This window comes from Aquarana catesbeiana, linkage group LG02 (genome assembly GCF_042186555.1).
Source record: "Aquarana catesbeiana isolate 2022-GZ linkage group LG02, ASM4218655v1, whole genome shotgun sequence".
In the NCBI taxonomy this organism is placed as follows: domain Eukaryota; kingdom Metazoa; phylum Chordata; class Amphibia; order Anura; family Ranidae; genus Aquarana; species Aquarana catesbeiana.
The window spans coordinates 190,449,267-190,469,466 of NC_133325.1; the positions used below are offsets into that span (position 1 = coordinate 190,449,267).

Genomic DNA, 20,200 nt, shown 5'->3' on the forward strand with positions numbered 1-20,200 from the left:
ATCACTCGGCCCCGCCCCCCGGCGCGCCGCGTCATCGGATGTGATTGACAGCAGCGCGAGCCAATGGCTGCGCTGCTTTCAATCCATCCACTGCAGCCAATCAGCGGCCAGGGTGAGTGGAGGAACAGATGTCGGGAACGCGAAGCTGACTTTCGAGGCGTCAGGTAAGTAAAACGGGGGGCCTGGGGGCGGCGGTTCTGTCAGAAGTTTTTTCACCTTAATGCATAGAATGCATTAAGGTGAAAAAATTTTTACCTTTACAACCCCTTTATGTACTTCAGACTGTTCTATATTGTGCACTGTGATCTACATGATATATTCAGTATATTAAAGTGGTTGTAAAGGTAGAAGTTTTTTACCTTGCTGAATTCTATGCAGTAAGGAAAAAACCTTCTGTGTGCAGCTTTCCCCGCAGCCCCCACTAAGTACATACCCGAGCCCGTTCTTCATCCAGCGATGTGCACGAGAGCTGAGGCTCTCTCAGCTCTCTCCCTCCTCATTGGTTCAAAAACAGCTGCAGGAGCCATTGGCTCCTGCAGCTGTCTATCGGAGCCAGTGACAAGAAGCTGGGGGAGGTGTGCCAAGCCCTGTTTGTCTTATTGACACTCAGAACAGGGCTTGGGAGCCAGCACGCATGATAGGCTTGCTATCCTATGAATTCTATGCAGTAAGAAAAAACCTTCTGTGTGCAGCTTTCCCCGCAGCTCGCACTAAGTACATACCCGAGCCCGTTCTTCATCCAGCGATGTGCACGAGAGCAACATGAGAGCTGAGGCTCTCTCAGCTCTCTCCCTCCTCATTGGTTCAAAAACAGCTGCAGGAGCCATTGGCTCCTGCAGCTCTCAAACGGAGCCAGTGACGAGAAGCTGGGGGAGGTGTGCCAAGCCCCATTTGTCTTATTGACACTCAGAACAGGGCTCGGGAGCCAGCATGAATGACAGGCTTGCTATGGGGCCCAGTGCGCTGATGGGGATCCCAAAATATGAGGGTCAGAGCTGCTCTCTGCAAAGCCATTGCAAAGAGCAGGTAAGTATAATATGTTTGTTATTTTATTTTTTTTAAAAGCCAAACATTACAATCAATTTAACTCCACACTGTTCCACTTTGCACACATTGTGCTGGTTATTGTATAGTCCATGCTATCTCACTTTGTTTGTTGCGCTGTTTGTTTATATATTTTTAGAACTGGGCAGTGAGGGGTTGGAGCTAGGCACCACATCCCAATCAGTAAATAGAAACAGCTAGTAAAGAACAAGCGGGACTTTAAAGGTACCAAAATAATATGCAAATAGATATATAAAAATATAAATTTTATTAAACATAAGTTTCTTTAAAATGACAATTAATGTTCAAAAAGCATAGAATTCATATAACAGGTGCAGCCACTTCTTACTCTACATGTTTCGCTCATAGGAGCTTTTGAAAGTGCTGCATGAAGTTAAATACTACAAAAGAAACAAATAATTATAAATAATTATATTTGAAAGATTATTGTGACAATAGTGTCAAAAACAAAATTGCATAACAAAATATAAATCATAATTACATACATTTTCAAAAAATAATGACGAGCGGAGAATGCATGCCTACCAGATATTTTTGTTCGCAATAACACTTGAATTAATAGGACAATTCTGATTCCTAGACTGAAGCCTGAGTTATAGGGGCAAATGTGCAACCATAGGGAAGAGGATAAGATACTGAAATGTATAATCCACATGTAAATTTTAAGCTCTGTAGCCCTAATTTATCAAACTAAGATCATAAAAATGGTTAATAGTAGTTTTAAAATGAGGCAAAATTACCCTATTCAAATTTATTTTTTTGACACTATTGTCACAATAATCTTTTAAGTATAAATTAATTATAATTGTTTGTTTCTTTTGTAGTATTTAACTTCATGCAGCACTTTCAAAAGCTCCCGAGGAAGCTCCTATGAGCAAAACATGTAGAGTAAGAAGTGGCTGCACCTGTTATATGGATTCTACGCTTTTTTCTTTTTTTGAACATTAATTGTCATTTTAAAGAAATTTATGTTTGATAAAATGTATATTTTTATAAAGTCCCGCTTGTTTTTTACCAGTTGTTTCTGTTTATTTATATACTTTGTACACGCCCCCACTTGTCCCTTTGCACTGTACATCATTTTGTATGTTGTATACTCCACACTGCCCCACTCTATAAAATGTGCTATACATTATGTTCTCCAAGCCTTAGTGTAATTATTATATTATCATAATCGTAACAGAAAAATTATATCACCAGAAACACACACTTTTACTTGTTTATTTTATAAGGCAAACTGCATTGACCCTTCACAACTAGTCAGCAGTAAGCTGAAATGCAATTGGTCCAGTGGGTAATTGAACTTTGTGCCTGAGCCTCGCTGTATAAACATCTTATAGAATAAGCCTAATTGGTTTATAAATATGAAAAACTCTGTTTTATGATGCAAATTATGCTACATTTTATTTAGTTCTAAACTTTATAACTGTGTGGTTCTGAAATTGCCTAATTCAGGTAATATTTTGTAAATTTCCCAATGGACATGGCACTACAAAGCCCAAAGTCAATTTCCTGATGTGTTGTGGTTGGTGCAGAAATTGGTCCTGCTTCAAAACACTTGAAGTGTAGTGCAGGAACCAGACAGAGTTCCTTCGAGGGAAAAGGTGGGAACATCTATTCATAAAGGTGTCCTGCTGTGTTATGTTAAGATCAGAACTATAACCTTATTGCTGTACTGGCAGCTGTTTTGTATCTGCTTATGCATGGCATTGACAAGTACATTAAGATGGTTGAATAAATCTGAAGATATGTTCTTAGTTTTGCAGAGCAGGAATAGACTGGATTTCTTTTAAATCTACTTTGGAGATACGTTTCCTCTGGTTCTCTGAATAACAAAACAACACACAAATGTTTGCAGGCACAGTAGATCAGTAAATTCCATGTGTTTGCTCTTAGGTTTCTGCACTTTGTTCCTGGTGGTCCTTAAGCCCCATACACACAGTCAGAGTATCGTACAAAAAATACAGCTTTCTAATCGATCATACAATAATCTGATCGTTAGTACACAGCTTTTGTCACCAAAATTTTCCAAAGGGACAAACATGAAAATGTTTCTCGTACGATACCCGATCATTTGATTTTAGTTTAACCTGTACAGTTTTCGTCCGAAAATACAATACAATACAAACACATCACTTCCGAATTTTCGTACTTTAGTAACCTATTCATTTTTTAACTCCTCCCAGACCGCCCACCGCACATTTACTGCGGCAGGGTGGCCCGTCTGCGCGAAACAACATACCTGTACGTTTCCTCTTCTGGGTCTGGGGCGTGTGCCATCGGCGACCCACTTCCGCTGTGATTGGACACATTGGGAGCCAATCAGTGGCCACGATGGCTGCCAGGACCCGCCGATCGTTCGCTGGAGAGGCAGAATGGCGGTCTCCCTCTGTAAACAAGGCAGACTGCCGTCCTGTCAGAGAGGAAGAGCGAGATCTTGTGTACCTGCTAATAGGGCTGGGGAAAAAATCGATTTAAATCTTGAATCGAGTTGAGAGGTCAAATCGATTAAAAATGTAAGCAAATCGATTTTTTTTTTTTTCACTGCGCCGGTCCTGAGGAGCTGCTGGCAGGAGTTTTTAGACGAGGCTTCGGCCTAGTCCGCGAGGTCGGCCTCGCCTAAAAACTCCTGCCTGCAGCTCCCCAGGACCAGCGCGGTGTCCAAAAAAAAAAAACTCCATTCGAATCGTGAATCAAGTTTTTTTTCAAGAAAATCGCAGATTTTTTTTTTTTTGGCAAATCTCCCAGCCCTACCTGTTAATCAGGAACGTAGATGTCTCTCCTCCTCTAGTTAAACCATCCCCCACACAGAAATCACTCCCTAGGAGCACACATAACCCTTTGATCGCCGCTGATGTTAACCCCTTCTTCCCTGCCAGTGTCATTTATACAGTGACTGTGCATTTTTTTTAGCACTCATCACTGTATTAGTGTCACTGGTCCCCAAAAAGTGTTACTTGGTGTCCAATTTGACGCATTGTCGCAGCCCCGCTAAAATTTGCAGATCACCACCATTATTAGTAAAGAAAATAAAAATGGCATAAATATATCATATACCTTAGTTGGTAGACATGATAACTTTTGTGCAAAAAAATCAATATACGCTTATTGGGAATTTTTATTCCAAAAAAATGTAGAAGAATACATATTGGCCTGAACTGATGAAGAAATTAGATTTTTTAAATTTTTTTTTATTGGATGTGTTTTATAGCAGAAAGTAAAAAATATTGTTTTTTATATTTATCGGAAGCATACATTTATCTGTCCCTGTCTCATGTAGGAGCATCAGAGTCTAATGTCTCTTCCATGCTCTTCAGCTTTGAAAGGAAACCATCATTACCTTGCTGAATTAAATCATATCACTTTGCAAATTTTATGCAGATATTGTGCCATGTGCATTTGCATCCCCAGTTCATTGCTGCGTGGCAAGAGTTCTAACTACTAAGCCACCATGTGAGATTAACAGAAATGGCTAAATTTGTGTTCGACTGTTCAGTAGTGACCATCTAATATCATTTGATACTTAACAAAAGGTGAAGCCGTGTTCATATGTGCTTCTTCATTGACAATTCCTCCAGGCACTCCAGTTTTGGAGTAAATTTGATGTAAAGTAATCTTTGCACACATCATTACAGATGAGTGCTCTGCGATTTATGAGAAGCTTCACTGGAGCTTGTAACCCTTTCTTGGTTTCTTCATTCTTTAAACTACTACAGTTGCAGTGATAGTGATTTAGATTAGTTAGCAGCTGCTGATTTTCACAAAGGGTCTTTAAGGCCACTTTCACACTGAGGCGATTTACAGGTGTTTTAGCGCTAAAAATAGCGCCTGTAAAGCGCCTCTCCTGTAAGCAGTATCCTTGGGGCAGTTTACAAGTGGTGAATACACCGCTCCCAAAATGCCCCTGCGATTGAAATCAATAGCAAACGATGCCAAAGTGCAGCGGCGCTTTGCAAGCGCTTTTAACCCTTTTCCTGCCGCTAGCGGGGGTTAAAAGCGCCCTGCTAGCGGCCGAAAAGTGCCGCTAAGACGTCGGTAAATGCTAACGATGCCGCCGCTTCAGTGTGAAAGTGGCTTAAGCCAAGCATTTCATCTTCCATTCTTTTTTTTAGAGGGGCACCAATATATAGATAGTAAACCAGTGTCTTGAAGGAGAAAAGAATGGAAGGAAGGCAATATACTTTGTCCTTTTGATCATTCGGGTTTAGCCTAGGTTCACACTGTAGTGGGTGTAAATTGCACTTGTTCCTGCAGCCGCATCTAAAAGCGCTATTCCTTAGAAAAAACATGTGGGTTCCATTCATCCTTAATTGCACCCCTCCCCCGTCCACTTGTATCAGAAAATGTGGCATGTTTTCAGGTGCAGGAACTATGCAGTTCCAAGATCACAGGGGTTCACCCCTGTTTTTTTTATCTTAAGAAATTAAGTAGCAAGGCCTAGCTAGATGGTAAGGAAAACAAAGAAAAAGATAAAACCAATGTCACTGAAAAAATATAAACTTAGCCTACATTAAAAGTGGAAAGTATCAGTTAGTAGGGCAGTGGACGGTGTCAGTCAGTAGGACATACTCACCAATCTCCATCTCTGCAGCCTCAGCTGCACAGAATGAATGATTGAACAGGATGCACTCTGCACAATCTTCCCTGTTCACAAACTAAAGCATAGTGAACACTGTTTACTATGCTTCAGTTATGAATGAACACCGTAAATGAGCGGCACTGATCACTCACTGAGTCATTTTTATCTATTTGCCCCTTCCCCCACTCTCTAAACTGAAGATCCTCTACAACAGGAGACAAGGTGAAGCCAGCGTCGCTGCGGGGGTGGGGGGGTGGGGTGTTGGGGGTGGGGCAGCAGAAGAAGGCAGGGGAACCTGGCCAGACCCTGCTGTGCCACTGCTGAGACCTCACAGAGCAGCAACATATTCCACATGCTGCCTCTTAGGACTTCAGTGACATTTTACTTAGGACTTTAGTGACAACCTTTCTTTCAAGTGTTCCATGTGGTGATCCTGTTGTAGCCATTACTGTGTCATTCAGCTATATGGGACAACTTATTTTAAAGAGGGGAGAGTTTGACTACTTTACTTGATCTGTGAATAATCCACACGGGCTGAAAAACCTAGGAAGGAATGACCATGAAGAGAAATACACAGCTAGTGAAGTTTAACCTGCTGGGTTCAAATCTGTATGGTTTAGCTCTCTATTATTAAATTTAGTGTTTGGGAACACTTGAACATTAAGTGTTTGGGAATTTTGTTCATTTCAGTAAAACCCCTTAAGTGGGGTTTCTATTAAAGTGGTTGTAAAGCCTCAAAGTTTTTCACTTTAATGCATTCTATGCATTAAGGTAAAAAAAACTTCTGTGCTGCAGCTCCCCCAGACCTGCCCTTTTTTTTGCCTGAGCCCGAGCCCGATCCGATCCAGCGATGTGCACGAGCGCAGCGGCTCCAGACTCTCTCTCTTTCCTCATTGGACAGATTGATAGCAGCAGGAGCCATTGACTCCCGCTGCTGTAAATAAAATCCAGTGACACGGAAGCCGTGGGCAGGGCCCAGTCCTGCTGTCTGTGTCAATGCACACAGCGGTGGGACTTGGGAGCGAGCTTGCATGGGTGCCCCCCAGGGAAAGCGGCTTTCCGTAGGGGCACCCGATGAAGAGGCGGAACCTGAAGTGCTGGCAGGGGACCCCAGAAGAAGAGGTTGGAGGCTGCTCTGTGCAAAACTATTGCGCAGAGCAGGTAAGTATAGGCATATTTGTTATTTTTATAGTAAAAAAAAAAAAAAAACAAGGGTATACAACCCCTTTCAACTTTTATGTCTCTGTTACAAAATTCAGCATGGACACCACATAAGCATGGCAGGAGTAGCCACTCATCAGTTAGGCCTCGTTCACATGGGCATACTTAGGCATACATACATTAGGGCTATGTTTTGCCTGCACAGGATGCACAGGGGTTCAATGCAGGCAGTCCCATTCTCAATTTGACTGCTGTATGGGTGCAGGTCCCTGAATGCAAACAATGGAAGTTTGGGGACATGCAACTGCACAGATATCAATTTGGGAGCAGCGACTGTGTGCGGCAGCTGCATCCCAATTGACATGAATGTGACTGCCTACATGCACATTCACAGAACACCTATGCACTCCATGTAGGCAAAACTTGTTCCTCAAACATGTGTATGCTTAAGTACGCCCTAAAAAACGTTTTTAGATTATTGTTGTCTTATCCTAATAAGCCTGTGCTTGCAGTATCTAGCTGCAGCAGTCCCTTTCTCCACAATCCCCCTGCCCCCCCCCCCAGCGTAGCAGACATGAAGGATTGGCTAAAACCCGCAGTTCTGGTTTTTCCGCATGTCCAACCACCCCCGTGTGTCAATGGTCTGCTATACTGTTTGGCTCATTTTGTGACTAAGCTTTCTGCTAAGTACAGTGACATCCAATCACTTACCGTATATACTCGAGCATAAGTCGAGTTTTTCAGCACATTTTTTTGTGCTGAAAGTGCCCCCCTCGACTTATACTCGAGTCAAGCACTTTTCTGCAGCAAAAAATTTCATTTTCCGAACCAACTTTGGGGCCCCGTATCTCAAGGCCAATTGGTGCTAGGAACCCCTAATTTGGTGTACAAACCCAGTGGAGGTGGTACCACATATCCAAAGCTGGAGTTCCTAGCCCCAAGTGGCCCTGAGATACGGGGCCCCAAAATCGGTTCGGAAAATGTCATTCTCTGCTGCAGAAAAGTGCTTGACATTTTCTGAACCAATTTGGGGCCCCGTATCTCGGGGCCACTTGGTGCTAGAAATCCCAGCTTTGAATATTTTATGGTGCTAGTTCCACTGGGTTTGCACACCAAAATTTGGGGTCTCTGAACCCAAAGTGTCCCGAAATGACATTGCTGCAGATGGACACAGTTGACCAAGTTTGGGGCCCCGTATCTCGGGGCCACTTAGTGCTAGGAACCCCAAATTTGGTGTGCAAACCCAGTGGAACTAGCACCATAAAATATCCAAAGCTGGGGTTCCTAGCACTAAGTGGCCCCGAGATACGGTGCCCCAAACTCGGTCAACTGTGTCCATCTGCAGCAATGTCATTTCGGGACACTTTGGGTTCAGAGAGCCCAAATTTTGGCTGCAGCTAGGGGGCATCTAGGAACACTTTACCGAGTTTGAAGTTCGGGGGACCTATGGCTGCAAATGGGCACAGTGAGGCTGCAAATGGGCATTGTTGACCCTCTTTTCCACTTACAGTAGCTGTGCATTTCTCACCCTCGTCTTATACTCGGGTCAATAAGTTTTTCCCATTTTTTTGTGGTAAATTAGGGCCTCGACTTATACTCGGAACGACTTATACTCGAGTATATACGGTAATTTGGTCCATTCAGGTTATTTATATAAGCACACAGATCAAATAATCACCCAGTGATTAGTGATTACAGTACAAACTCACCTGTTATGGTTCATTCATGTTGTTTGTTATCACATCAGCTACTCACTAAACACTGGTCAACTACTTTGTGTCTTTGTATTAATATATATGCAGTGGTAGTGCTTGTTTGTGTGCCATCTAACTCAGGGCCTGGATTTCAAGGCCATTATGTGTGAAGGATAAATAAATATTCTTGCACACATAACATGTTATCACAACCTTATCAGACATCTATTAAAGAGACTCTGCTGTACATGTATTTTATTCTCTGGGAAGTTAAACAAGAAAGCTGAAGACCTAAAACCTAGATTTTCTCTGCACAGTTCAGTCCTCTGTTTTGAGACTCAATTGTCAGTGTATATTATCGTTAGATCTAGATAGATAAGTTAAAGTGATTGTAAAAAGTCTCGTGTTATTTTTAGTTAAAAATAACAAACATGTTATACTTACTTGCTCTGTACAGTGGATTTGCACAGAGCAGCCTGGATCCTCCTCTTCTCGGGTCCCTCTTCGGTGCTCCTGGCGCCAGTGGTGTAACTAGAACCTTCAGGGCCCCGGTGCAAGAAACCATGATGGGCCCCCCCTTTCCATCCGAGCCCTGGGCTTCCAATTTTGGGAGGGTGTCCATGTACATTGTCCCAAAACCGTGCTTCCAGCATGCCCCCTGGGACATGTATCCAGCGCAATCACAGTGGCCTTTACCATGTAATGTCCGCTGATCACATGTAAACAGACTTGCCGGTTATCTGCAGCCCTTTCTTCCCATGCTGTGTCTGTGTTGGGAAAGGACTGCCATTAACTGTCAAGAATGTCAGAAAATTGTTTACACTGATAATCAGTGCCCCAATCATCAGTGCCCATCAATGCCGCCTATAAGTGCCCATCAATGCCGCCTACAAGTGTTACCTATCAGTGCTCATTAATGCTGCCTATTAGTACCCATCAAATCTGCCTATCAGCACCACCTATCAGTGCTCATTAATGCTGCCTATTAGTACCCATCAAATCTGCCTAGCAGCACCACCTATCAGTGCTCATTAATGCTGCCTAACAGCGTCCATCCATGCCACCTATCAGTACTCTTCAATGCTGCCCATCAATACTGCCTTAGTTCTGCCTATCAGTGTTCTTCAGTGCCCATCAGTGCAGCCTATGAGTTCTGCCTATTAGTGCTCATCAATGCCCATCAGTGCTATCTATAAGTGCCCATCAATGCCTCCCACCAGTGCCTCCTATCAGTGCCCACCAGTGCCTCCCATCGGTGCCCGTCTCAGTGCCCCCTAATGCCTTCTCAGTGCCCCCTAGTGCCTTATCAGTGCCTTCTCAATGCCCCCTATCAGTGCCCCCTAGTGCCTTCTCAATGCCCCTATCAGTGTCCCCTAGTGCCCTATCAGTGCCTCCCAGTGCCCCCTATCAGTGCCCCCTCGTGTCCCCTATCAGTGCCTTCTCAGTGTCCCCTATCAGTGCCTCCCTTCAGTGCTTATCAGTAAATCCTATCAATGCCTCCCATCGGTGCCCTTTATCAGCGTCACCTATCAGCGTCCCCTATCAGCACCTTCTATCAGTGCCCCCTATCAGCGCCCCCCATCAGTGTCTTCTATCAGCGCCCCCTATCAGTGCCCCCTATCAGTGCCCCCTATCAGTGCCCATCAGTGTCTTCTATCAGTGTCCTCTATAAGTGTCCCCTATCAGTGTCTTCTATAAGTGCCCCCTACCAATTTCCCCTATCAGCATCCCCCTATCAGTGCCCATAAGTGTCCTCTATCAGTGCCCATAAGTGTCCTCTATCAGTGCCCCCTATCAGTGCCCCCTATCAGTGCCTTCTATCAGTGCCTTCTATCAGTGCCTTCTATCAGTGCCTTCTATCAGTGTCTTCTATAAGTGTCCCCTATCAGTGTCTTCTATCAGTGCCCCCTACCAATTTCCCCTATCAGCGTCCCCTATAAGTGCCTATCAGTGCCCCCTATCAGTGCCCATAAGTGTCCTCTATCAGTGCCCATAAGTGTCCTCTATGAGTGCCCCCTATCAGTGCCCCCTATCAGTGCCCATCAGTGTCCCTATCAGTGTCTCCTATCAGTGCCCATCAGAGTCCTCTGTCTTCTCAGGACAGCAGGGCTCTGAGCGGATAGCGTGTCTCTCAGGTAACAGCAGCACAGAGACAGTTTTATATCTCTCTCCGACGGAGACCGTCCGGTCTGTCCTCTCTGCACGGAATGACAGAGGACACACACAGAGGACACACAGCTGATCTCTCCCTTCTCCCCCCTCCCCTCTCCTGTGTGCTCTGCGGGCAGTCAAGTGTGAAGCTAAGGAGCTCACATTTCCCGCGGAGCACACAGGAGAGGAGGAGGGGGGAGAAGGGAGAGATCAGCTGTGTGCCCTCTGTGTGAGAGAGAACAGACCGGACGGTCTCCGTCGGAGAGGGATATAAAACTGTCAATGCCGGTGTCTCTGTGCTGCTGTTACCTGAGAGACAAGCTCTCCGCTCAGAGCCCTGTGAATAGCAACCCCGCTGGGCCCCCCCACAGTGACGGAATGCCAGGGCCCTGTCGCAAGTGCAACTGTGGCGACCCTGGTAATTCCACCACTGCCTGGCCGCCTCCCTTTTGGTAAATGCCCCCAGAGCAAACAGCTTGCTATGGGGTCATCTGAGCCAGGCTCCAGCTCCCTGTGTCCATTCAGACACGGAGCCGAAGCCTGGCCCTACCCCCTTTCTTTCCCTATTTGGCTGACTGACTTTGATTGACAGAGGGAGCCAGTGGCACCATGCTGCTGTCTCAGCCAATGAGGAGGGGAGTCCCGGGCAGCCGGGACAATCCTACAACATCACTGGATCTAGATAGGACTCTGGTAAGTATTAGGGGGGCTTAAGGGGGCTGCTACACACAGAAGGCTTTTTATCTTAATGCATAGAATGCATTAAGATAAAAAAACCTTCTGCCTTTACAACCACTTTAAGAGCTCGCCCAAGACTTTATATAGGGTTGTGGGCAGGATCCATCTGCCAAAGCATAATGACATACACCTATCAGTGACATACACCTATCAGTTACTATCTTCCTGAAAGAGGTCACTGCCACTAGGGGATACCGTTTCCATAAAGTGGTGTACCGAGTCAGCAACAGTCTTTAGATAAGGTGGTATGTGTCAAGTACCATCCACATGAATGACAGTACTCAAGGTATCCCAGCAGAACATTGCCAAAGCATCACACTGCCTCCACCAGCTTGCCTTCTTTCCATACTGTATCCTGGTGACATCTCTTCCCCAGGTAAGCAACGCACACACACCCGGCCATCCACATGATGTAAAAGAATACATGGTTCATCATACCAGGCCACCTTCTTCCATTGCTTCGTGGTCCAATTCTAATGCTCACTTGCCTACTGTAGGAGCTTTTGGCTGTGAACATGGGAGTGGAGGTGTTCATACATGTGCTTTTAGTCATGGCAGGCGCTTGGAATCTGTCCAGACTGCTGAATTATGTCAGATTTAGCTGCAGTCTGATGTGGTCTGATATGCAGGTGTGTGGGAAGCTTTAGTAAATATGTATTGTTAACAAAAGCATATATGGCAGTGTTAATCTAAAGTAGACTTTTAAACTGTTTATTGTTATTTCCAGCTCCTTCAATCAAACTCAAGAAGCTGAACAATGGTAAGTAATGGTAGTGACTTGATTTAAGTTATTTTAAAATTAACTTGGACTTTGCCCATAGTGGACAATGCCACAAGTTCACTTAATTACTGCCCTTCCACTGCTGTATCTTGCTTTCTATTTCCCTCCGCTAACTTTGTTTACTGGAATCAAGAAAAAATCCCTGTGCAAGCATTATGTCAATGCGGCCAGAGCATTCATAGGGCTTAGAATTCTTCAAATCGACCCCCTGATCCTAATGACTTGTTGCTCTGTATTCTGGTCTCAAGAGCAGCCGTCTAGACGGCTATCTCCCAATGTTAATAACGTTTGTGCTGTATGGAGTTTGTGTATGCACCTGTGGCCTTATGAAGGACTTAAACTAACTACCAAGATCTTCTCTGGACTCCCTTTTTGGTATATTTGTTCCCCCCCCACCACCACCACCACCACCACTAATGTATCATTCTTGTTTTATGTGCTCTGGAAAGTGATCACTTTTCTTTTTGTACTTTTCAAAATAATAATAAAAAAAAAACAATTGAAACTGAATTCGCCAAATCCTCACGTGAAAGCACTCAGGCCTCACTTTTGTCAGTTTCACATGCTTCCACATACCCTTTTATGGCTCTGCAACAGCAGAGCAAATGGACAATGCGTTCTAAGGAACAAGGGGATGCTAATTCTTTTTTAATTTTTTGTTTTATGAATTTCAATAATAGCTAAAACTGTTATTTGGAATACGGTTATCTTCTCTGCTAAACTTTGCACAAGTTTTTCTGCATAAAGATCATTGTCTTTTCATTGATGTGTACATGCAATCTCAGTGTCTGCTATGTGTAAAGTTGACATTGGTGAACCATCAGACATTCTGACCATTTCACAATGTCTTCTTAGCCAGCAGGAGCACTCTAGTTGCACAAGAATTCCTATTTAGGTCATGGAGGAGGGGTCCCAGCACTAGGAAAAACTATAGTAATCGGGCAAGGCTTTCTGATCTGCCCAACACTTATTTGGATTAGTTGCGTGCTGATTTAGCCTTTGGATCTTTTAGACCCCTTTCACACTGAGCCGCCCCGGGTGTCAGTGGTAAAGCTATTCGGCCGCTAGCAGGGAGGTTTTAACCCCCGCTAGTGGCCAAAAAGGGGTTAAAACCGCCCGCAAAACGCCGCTGCAGTGGCGCTTTGCCGGCGGTATAGCAGTGCTGCCCCATTGTTTTCAATGGGCAGGGGTGCTTTAGGAGCAGTGAGTTCACAGCTCCTAATGCTCTCCAAAGAAGCTGCTGGCAGGACTTTTTCTAACGCCCTGCCAGCACACCGCTTCAGTGTGAAAGCCCTCGGGCTTTCACACTGCAGTGAACGGAGACACTGTTTCAAAGTGCCTGGCTTCAAAGAGACTGCCTGCAAAGCACCTCAGTGTGAAAGGGGTCTTCGGTATGTTATTTAAATTTATGCACTTATAGGGGCAGTGTTATATGTATTCAGCTGTATATCTCTAGTGTTTGTAAATGTAACCAGGTTTCTACATAAATAGATATTTTAAAAAAGTGAGATGCCAGGTTTGTTGCAAGCTTTACCAGACTGTTTTCTCATGCTGCTTGTTCTTTAGTGTTGTGGGCAGTAAGATACCCCTGAAGTATGTGACCCCTGTCATCTTGACCGTGTTTGTGTTGGCTCTATACCTCCACGCTCAACAGGTGGAGTCTACAGCTCGGTTGGATTTCCTGTGGAAGCTACAGGTATAAAGACCAAAACCACTCAACTACCATTTATTTTAATGTGATGTTTTAAGAAAAAATATCTTGCTGCATTACCCTACTGCAGTGTTTCTCAACTCTAGTCCTCAAGGCGCACCAACAGGTCATGTTTTCAGGATTTTGACTATTTTGCACAGGTGATTTGATCAGTTTCACTGCCTTAGTAATTACCACAGCCGTTTCATCTGAGGGAAATCCTGAAAACATGACCTGTTGGTGTGCCTTGAGGACTGGAGTTGAGAAACACTGTTACTGTGTAGAAAATTGGTACCCTTGTTTACCTATCATTTAAACTCTGATTGCTCAACGTAACATCTGACTTTAGTATAAAAACTTCCATAAAAAAACCTTAATTCGCACATTCATAACTGAGTAGTTTTTTTTAATAGATCTATTTGAAAGTTATTGCATGCAGGATTTATCAAAAGACTGTGTATAAAAATTGTACAAAAAAGTATTTTAAAATTGTGCTTAGTGCAAATGTGTATGCCTTAAACAGTGTAGACAGTGGCACTCACTGATATTTAGAATACAAAATATCATAAAAGTGCAAAATGTGTTACGTTGTCCCTTTAAATTAACATAAAGCTCAAAAATCGTGATAGACCAGGGATCTCCAAACTGCGGCCCTCCAGCTGTTGCGAACTACACATCCCATGAGGCTTTGCAAAACTCTGACATTCACAGACATGACTAGGCATGATGGGAATTGTAGTTCCTGAACAACTGGAGGGCCGTATTTTGGAGACCCCTGATATAGACCATTAAACATCAGCCATCGGTGACCTCTATCCAAAGTGATCAACAAAAAAAAAATCATACAACATTTGTGCAATCGTTTGTGTCACTGTCAGTGTAATTACTGATGGTTGATGTTTCAGGTTCCATGCACACTGGACTTAAAAAATGTAGATTCTACAGGCGTTTGATGTTTTTTTCACCTGCCTCTAGAAGCACTTCTATTCTGTTCTATGTGTCTTTGCACATTATGACTACTACAGGCGTTTTCTGACAGGGACGTTCAGAGGCAGGAAAAAAAAAACCCTTCCCTGTGGCATTTTCTGGAGAAGTTTAGGAGTTGTAAAAACATCGGTCTTTCCTAAACTCCTCTTATCTCTTCTGAAGGTCAAGTTTCAATGTTTTTTTAGTAAAACAAAGGTGTGTTGTCACTGTACATCATTTCCTGGCTTTTGCAGAGGGGTGTGTAGTGCAAAAAACGCCTATGAACAAAAGGCTCTTAAACTCTCATAGATTCGCCTAAACTTTGTACAATATGCTTTTAATTTGCGTCTTTTATGCCACGTTTTTAAGCTAAAAACGTTGACGTTATATATATCTCTATCTCTCTCTCTATATAAATATATATATATATATATATATATATATATCAACTAATTACAGCTCAACGCTCTCAAATATTCTCAAAAAAGTGTTTGGTGGTGTAATCCCACTCATCCTAGTGGGAGGGAACATTGCTCCCTGCTTTCCCAGTCTGAGTGGGGCAAGATGGAGCCTGTCCATCCAATCCCGGCATTCCAGCACTAGCACTATGCACTTGCACAGTGTCCGGTTCTGGTCGACGTCACTTCTGGAAACGCGAACAGTGCCATTTCCAGAACCGTAGCTGACACAGAAAGCCACATCAACAAACCTATCTGCCCTAAGGGAACAGGACAATATCTTTCCGTCTCCAAGATGCCCCCCAATGATACAGAAGTAAAAATGGAGGGCTTTCTGTGCCGGCATGCCCAATATAGTTTACCCATAGCATGAGTAAGTCATGTGAGAAATGTGAGTTGCCAATTGTCTTTCACTACAATAAATATGTAATTTATTAAACTCAGATTGCACCCTCTTCTCTCCTTTTAAAAATACTTTAATACTCTAATACTTTGTAAAGTAACTTTATCATTAAAAAAGGGGGAAAAAGCAGCCCATAAAGTAATAATATTTCCTTGTACATCACTTGTGTCTCTGATCTATCATATACCAGCCAAATAAACTTTAGGATCTGACACTTCCAGGTAAGAGTCCTGCATGCCCTGCCACACACTGTGGTTCCATCCACTAGCCACCATATTACTACTCTGTTTCTGCAGAACTGTAGTGACAAAATTGCTGTAGAAGCACAGCTCTCAGTGGGGATTGCCGACATCAACACTTTCAGAAGTGTTGAATGCCGAACAATTTTTGGCTGGTGTAGTTCTAAAAAAGAACAGAGATCAGAGTCAAGGGCATTGAGTAGATAAGTATCCTCTATCTTCTTTTACAGGCTGTTTTTTTTTCTTTTTGCATTTACCTTAATTTTCACATTTGGGTTTTTATAAAGGACCATTGGAGTGCATGTGTAAAATAAATGAACAAAGATTTTAATTTTTAAAACCAATATTTGCATCTACTGCTATATAGGCAACCGGAGAGAAGGAGGAAATGGAGGAGTTGCAAGCTTACAATAGGCGTCTCTTACACAACATTCTCCCAAAAGATGTAGCAGCCCACTTCCTGGCAAGAGAACATAGAAATGATGAACTGTATTATCAATCCTGTGAATGCGTATGTGTCATGTTTGCTTCAATCAGCAATTTCTCAGAGTTCTACGTTGAGCTTGAGGCCAATAATGAAGGAGTGGAGTGCCTGCGCTTACTCAATGAGATCATTGCCGACTTCGATGAGGTGATTTTTATCTTTTCTTTTAATGTACAAATAAGCAGTGCTATGGCCTACCTTATTGGATGTGAATAGAATAAAGTTCTTTTGTAGGCCCTTCAATTACATGAATTAGTCAAAGCACAGCGGAAGCAGTGTTTCATCAGCAGCCCATTGTAACACCATGCCATCAGTGTATTACTTCACAGCACATTTATTTTAATACCGACCTCTAGGCAGATATAAAAGACACACAATACATTATTAAATGTATTTTTTAAATGCAAATGGTGTTACCACATGGGTATCAGCATCTTGCATTCCCTTTATAGCAGGGCTTAAGTGTGAGAGGTACAAACAGCACAAGGAGCAAGTTAGGTTATGTGCTGTCAAAAAGCAGGTTGCTGGGAAGAGATAGCAGAGGAACAGAGAAATGAATGTGTCGCTGTGCTGCTTCTCCCATTACTGTCCTGTCACAGGCTGGGGTGGGCCCAGGATGAAGAGGGCTCAGAGAAAGTGAATGGAATAAGACAAGACCTCTAGTGGCAGAAAAAAATACTCTGCATTGAAGCATTGAATTTTGCAGCAAAGGCTAGTTTTGTTATTTTATCTTTTATGGTCTATTCATTTTATAATGACTTGACTGGAATTCTGCTTTTAGTCTTCTCAGTGCTGGAACTACATTCAAAGCTTTCGGGCTAATTCGCACCAGCTGCTGGATCGGTGCAGTGCTGATGTGCCACGGGGCATTGCACTGTCCACTTTTTTTTTTTTAAAACAAACTTTATTAAATGTCTCTGTGACATTTTAATAAGGTTCAATTGGCTGCAGTGTGGTACGATTGCCTCATACTGTGCTGCTCTAAAAAAAAAAGGTACTTCCTGCAGTACTTTTTTTCAGAGCACACAGCCTCAAATATTGAAACAAACATATTCACAAAATATTGGTTGAACTCAATGGACATTTGTCCCTTTTTTTTTTTTTTTTTCAGTCGGGCTAACTATGTAACATCATTTTGGTTAAAAAAAAAAAAACATGTTTAAGCATGTTTACTAGATGTACCTTGGCTTATTTTTGAATAACAATGGTGATCATTTAGCAAAATCCATTTTAGGCAGTTGCTATGTTTGTTGTAGGGATTCTATAGACAAATGCTTGTTTCCTGATGCACAGAAGACAGAAGTAGCGCATAGCTATTTGATCACAGTTTCTGTGAATATTAGCTCAAGGTAGCACTCCAAAGGACTCGCCAGTCCTGTTTGTATAAGAATCCTGATTGCCACTTAACTCTTCTCACATAGTGACAGGGCGTCACACTGTGTGTGTGTGTGTGTGTGTGTGTATATGTATGTATGTGTATATATATTATCTCACAAAAGTGAGTACACCCCTCACATTTTTTAAAATATTTTATTATATTTTTTCATGTGACAACACTGAAGAAATGCTACTTTGGTCCAATGTAAAATAGTGAGTGTACAGCTTGTATAACAGTGTAAATTAGCTGCCCCTTCAAAATAACTCAACACACAGCCATTAATGTCTAAACCGCTGGCAACAAAAGTGAGTACACCCCTAAGTGAAAATTTCCCAATTGGACTCAAAGTGTCAATATTTTGTGTGGCCACCATTATTTTCCTGCACTGCCTTAACCCTCTTGGGCATGGAGTTCACAGAGCTTCACGGGTTGCCACTGGAGTCCTCTTCCAGTCCTCCATGACGATATTACATGGCTGGTGGATGTTGGAGTACTTGCACTCCTCCACCTTCCGTTTAAGGATGCCTCCCAGATGCTCAATAGGGTTTAAGTCTAGAGAAATGCTTGGCCAGTCCATCACCTTTACCCTCAGCTTCTTTAGCAAGGCAGTGGTCATCTTGGAGATGTATTTGGTGTCGTTATCATGTTGAAATACTGCCCTTCGGCCCGGTCTCCGAAGCGAGGGGATTATGCTCGGCTTCAGTATGTCACAGTACATGTTGGCATTCATGGGTCCCTCAATGAGCTGTAGCTCCCCAGTGCCGGCAGCACTCATGCTGCCCCAGATCATGACTCCCCCATCACCATGCTTGACTGTAGGCAAGGCACACTTGTCTTTGTACTCCTCCCCTGGTTGGCGCCACACACGCTTGACACCATCTGAACCAAATAAGTTTATCTTGGCCTCATCAGATCACAGGACATGGTTCTATTAATCCTATTCCATGGTTCTGGTAATCCATGTCCTTAGTCTGCTTGTCTTCAGCAAATTGTTTGCGGGCTTTCTTGTGCATCATCTTTAGAAGAGGCTTCCTTCTGGGACGACAGCCAAAGCGGACCAATTTGATGCAATGTGTGGCGTATGGTCTGAGCACTGACAGGCTGACCTCCATCCCCCCCCCCCACCCCTTCAACCTCTGCAGCAATGCTGGCAGCACTCATACGTCTATTTGCCAAAGACAACTTCTGGATATGATGCTGAGCACATGCACTCAACTTCTTTGGTTGACCATGGCGAGGCCTGTTCTGAGTGGAACCTGTCCTGTTAAACCGCTGTATGGTCTTGGCCACCGTGCTGTATCTCAGTTTCAGGGTCTTGGCAATCTTCTTATAGCCTAGGCCATCTTTATGTAGAGCAACATTTCTTTTTTTCAGATCCTCCGAAAGTTCTTTGCCATGAAATGCCATGTTGAACTTCCAGTGACCAGTATGAGAAAGTGAGAGTGATAACACCAAATTTAACACACCTGCTCCCCATTCACACCTGAGATCTTGTAACACTAACGAGTCACATGACACTGGGGAGGGAAAATGGCTAATTTGGCCCAATTTGAACATTTTCACTTAGGGGTGCACTCACTTTTGTTGCCAGCAGTTTAGACATTAATGGCTGTGTGTTATTTTAAGGGGACAGCAAATTTACACTGTTATACAAGCTGTACACTCACTACTTTACATTGTAGCAAAGTGTCATTTCTTCAGTGTTGTTACATGAAAAGATATAATAATATATTTGCAAAAATGTGAGGGGTGTACTCACTTTTGTGAGATACAGTGTGTGTGTATAATTAATCTATACAGTGCATCTGCAATGTATTCACAGCGCTTCACTTTTCCCACATTTTAGGATGTGGAATTCCCTTCCACAGGCGGTGGTCTCAGCGGGGAGCATCGATAGCTTCAAGAAACTATTAGATAAGCACCTGAATGACCGCAACATACAGGGATATACAATGTAATACTGACACATAATCACACACATAGGTTGGACTTGATGGACTTGTGTCTTTTTTCAACCTCACCTACTATGTAACTATATGTAACTATGTTATGTTATAGCCTTATTCCAAAATGGATTAAATTCATTATTTTCCTCAAAATTCTACAAACCATACCCCATAATGACAATGTGAAGAAAGTTTGTTTTGAAACCTTTTCAAATTTATTAAAAAAAAAAAAAAGTATTAACAGCCTTTGCCAGGACATTCAAAATTGAGCTCAGGTGCATCCTGTTTCCACTGATCATCCTTGTGATGTTTCTACAAATTGATTGGAGTCCACCTGTGCTAAATTCAGTTGACTGGACATTATTTCGAAAGGCACACACCTGTCTATGTAAGGTCCCACAGTTAACAGTGCATGTCAGAGCACAAACCAAGCCATGAAGTCCAAGGAATTGTCTGTAGACCTCCAA

At 43.1% G+C, this 20,200-nt stretch overlaps 1 protein-coding gene across 2 annotated transcripts in view; it reads left to right on the forward strand.

Annotated features, from left to right (window-relative positions):
* The window catches only part of ADCY6 (adenylate cyclase 6), a 382,609-nt gene that overhangs the window by 355,629 nt on the left and 6,780 nt on the right, over positions 1-20,200 (forward strand). For both annotated transcript variants that reach the window (XM_073614078.1, XM_073614077.1), the window contains exons 18-20: positions 12,116-12,148; positions 13,736-13,865; positions 16,293-16,556. In XM_073614078.1, coding sequence (XP_073470179.1) covers positions 12,116-12,148; positions 13,736-13,865; positions 16,293-16,556 — 427 coding nt within the window. The remainder of the gene's footprint in view (positions 1-12,115; positions 12,149-13,735; positions 13,866-16,292; positions 16,557-20,200) is intronic.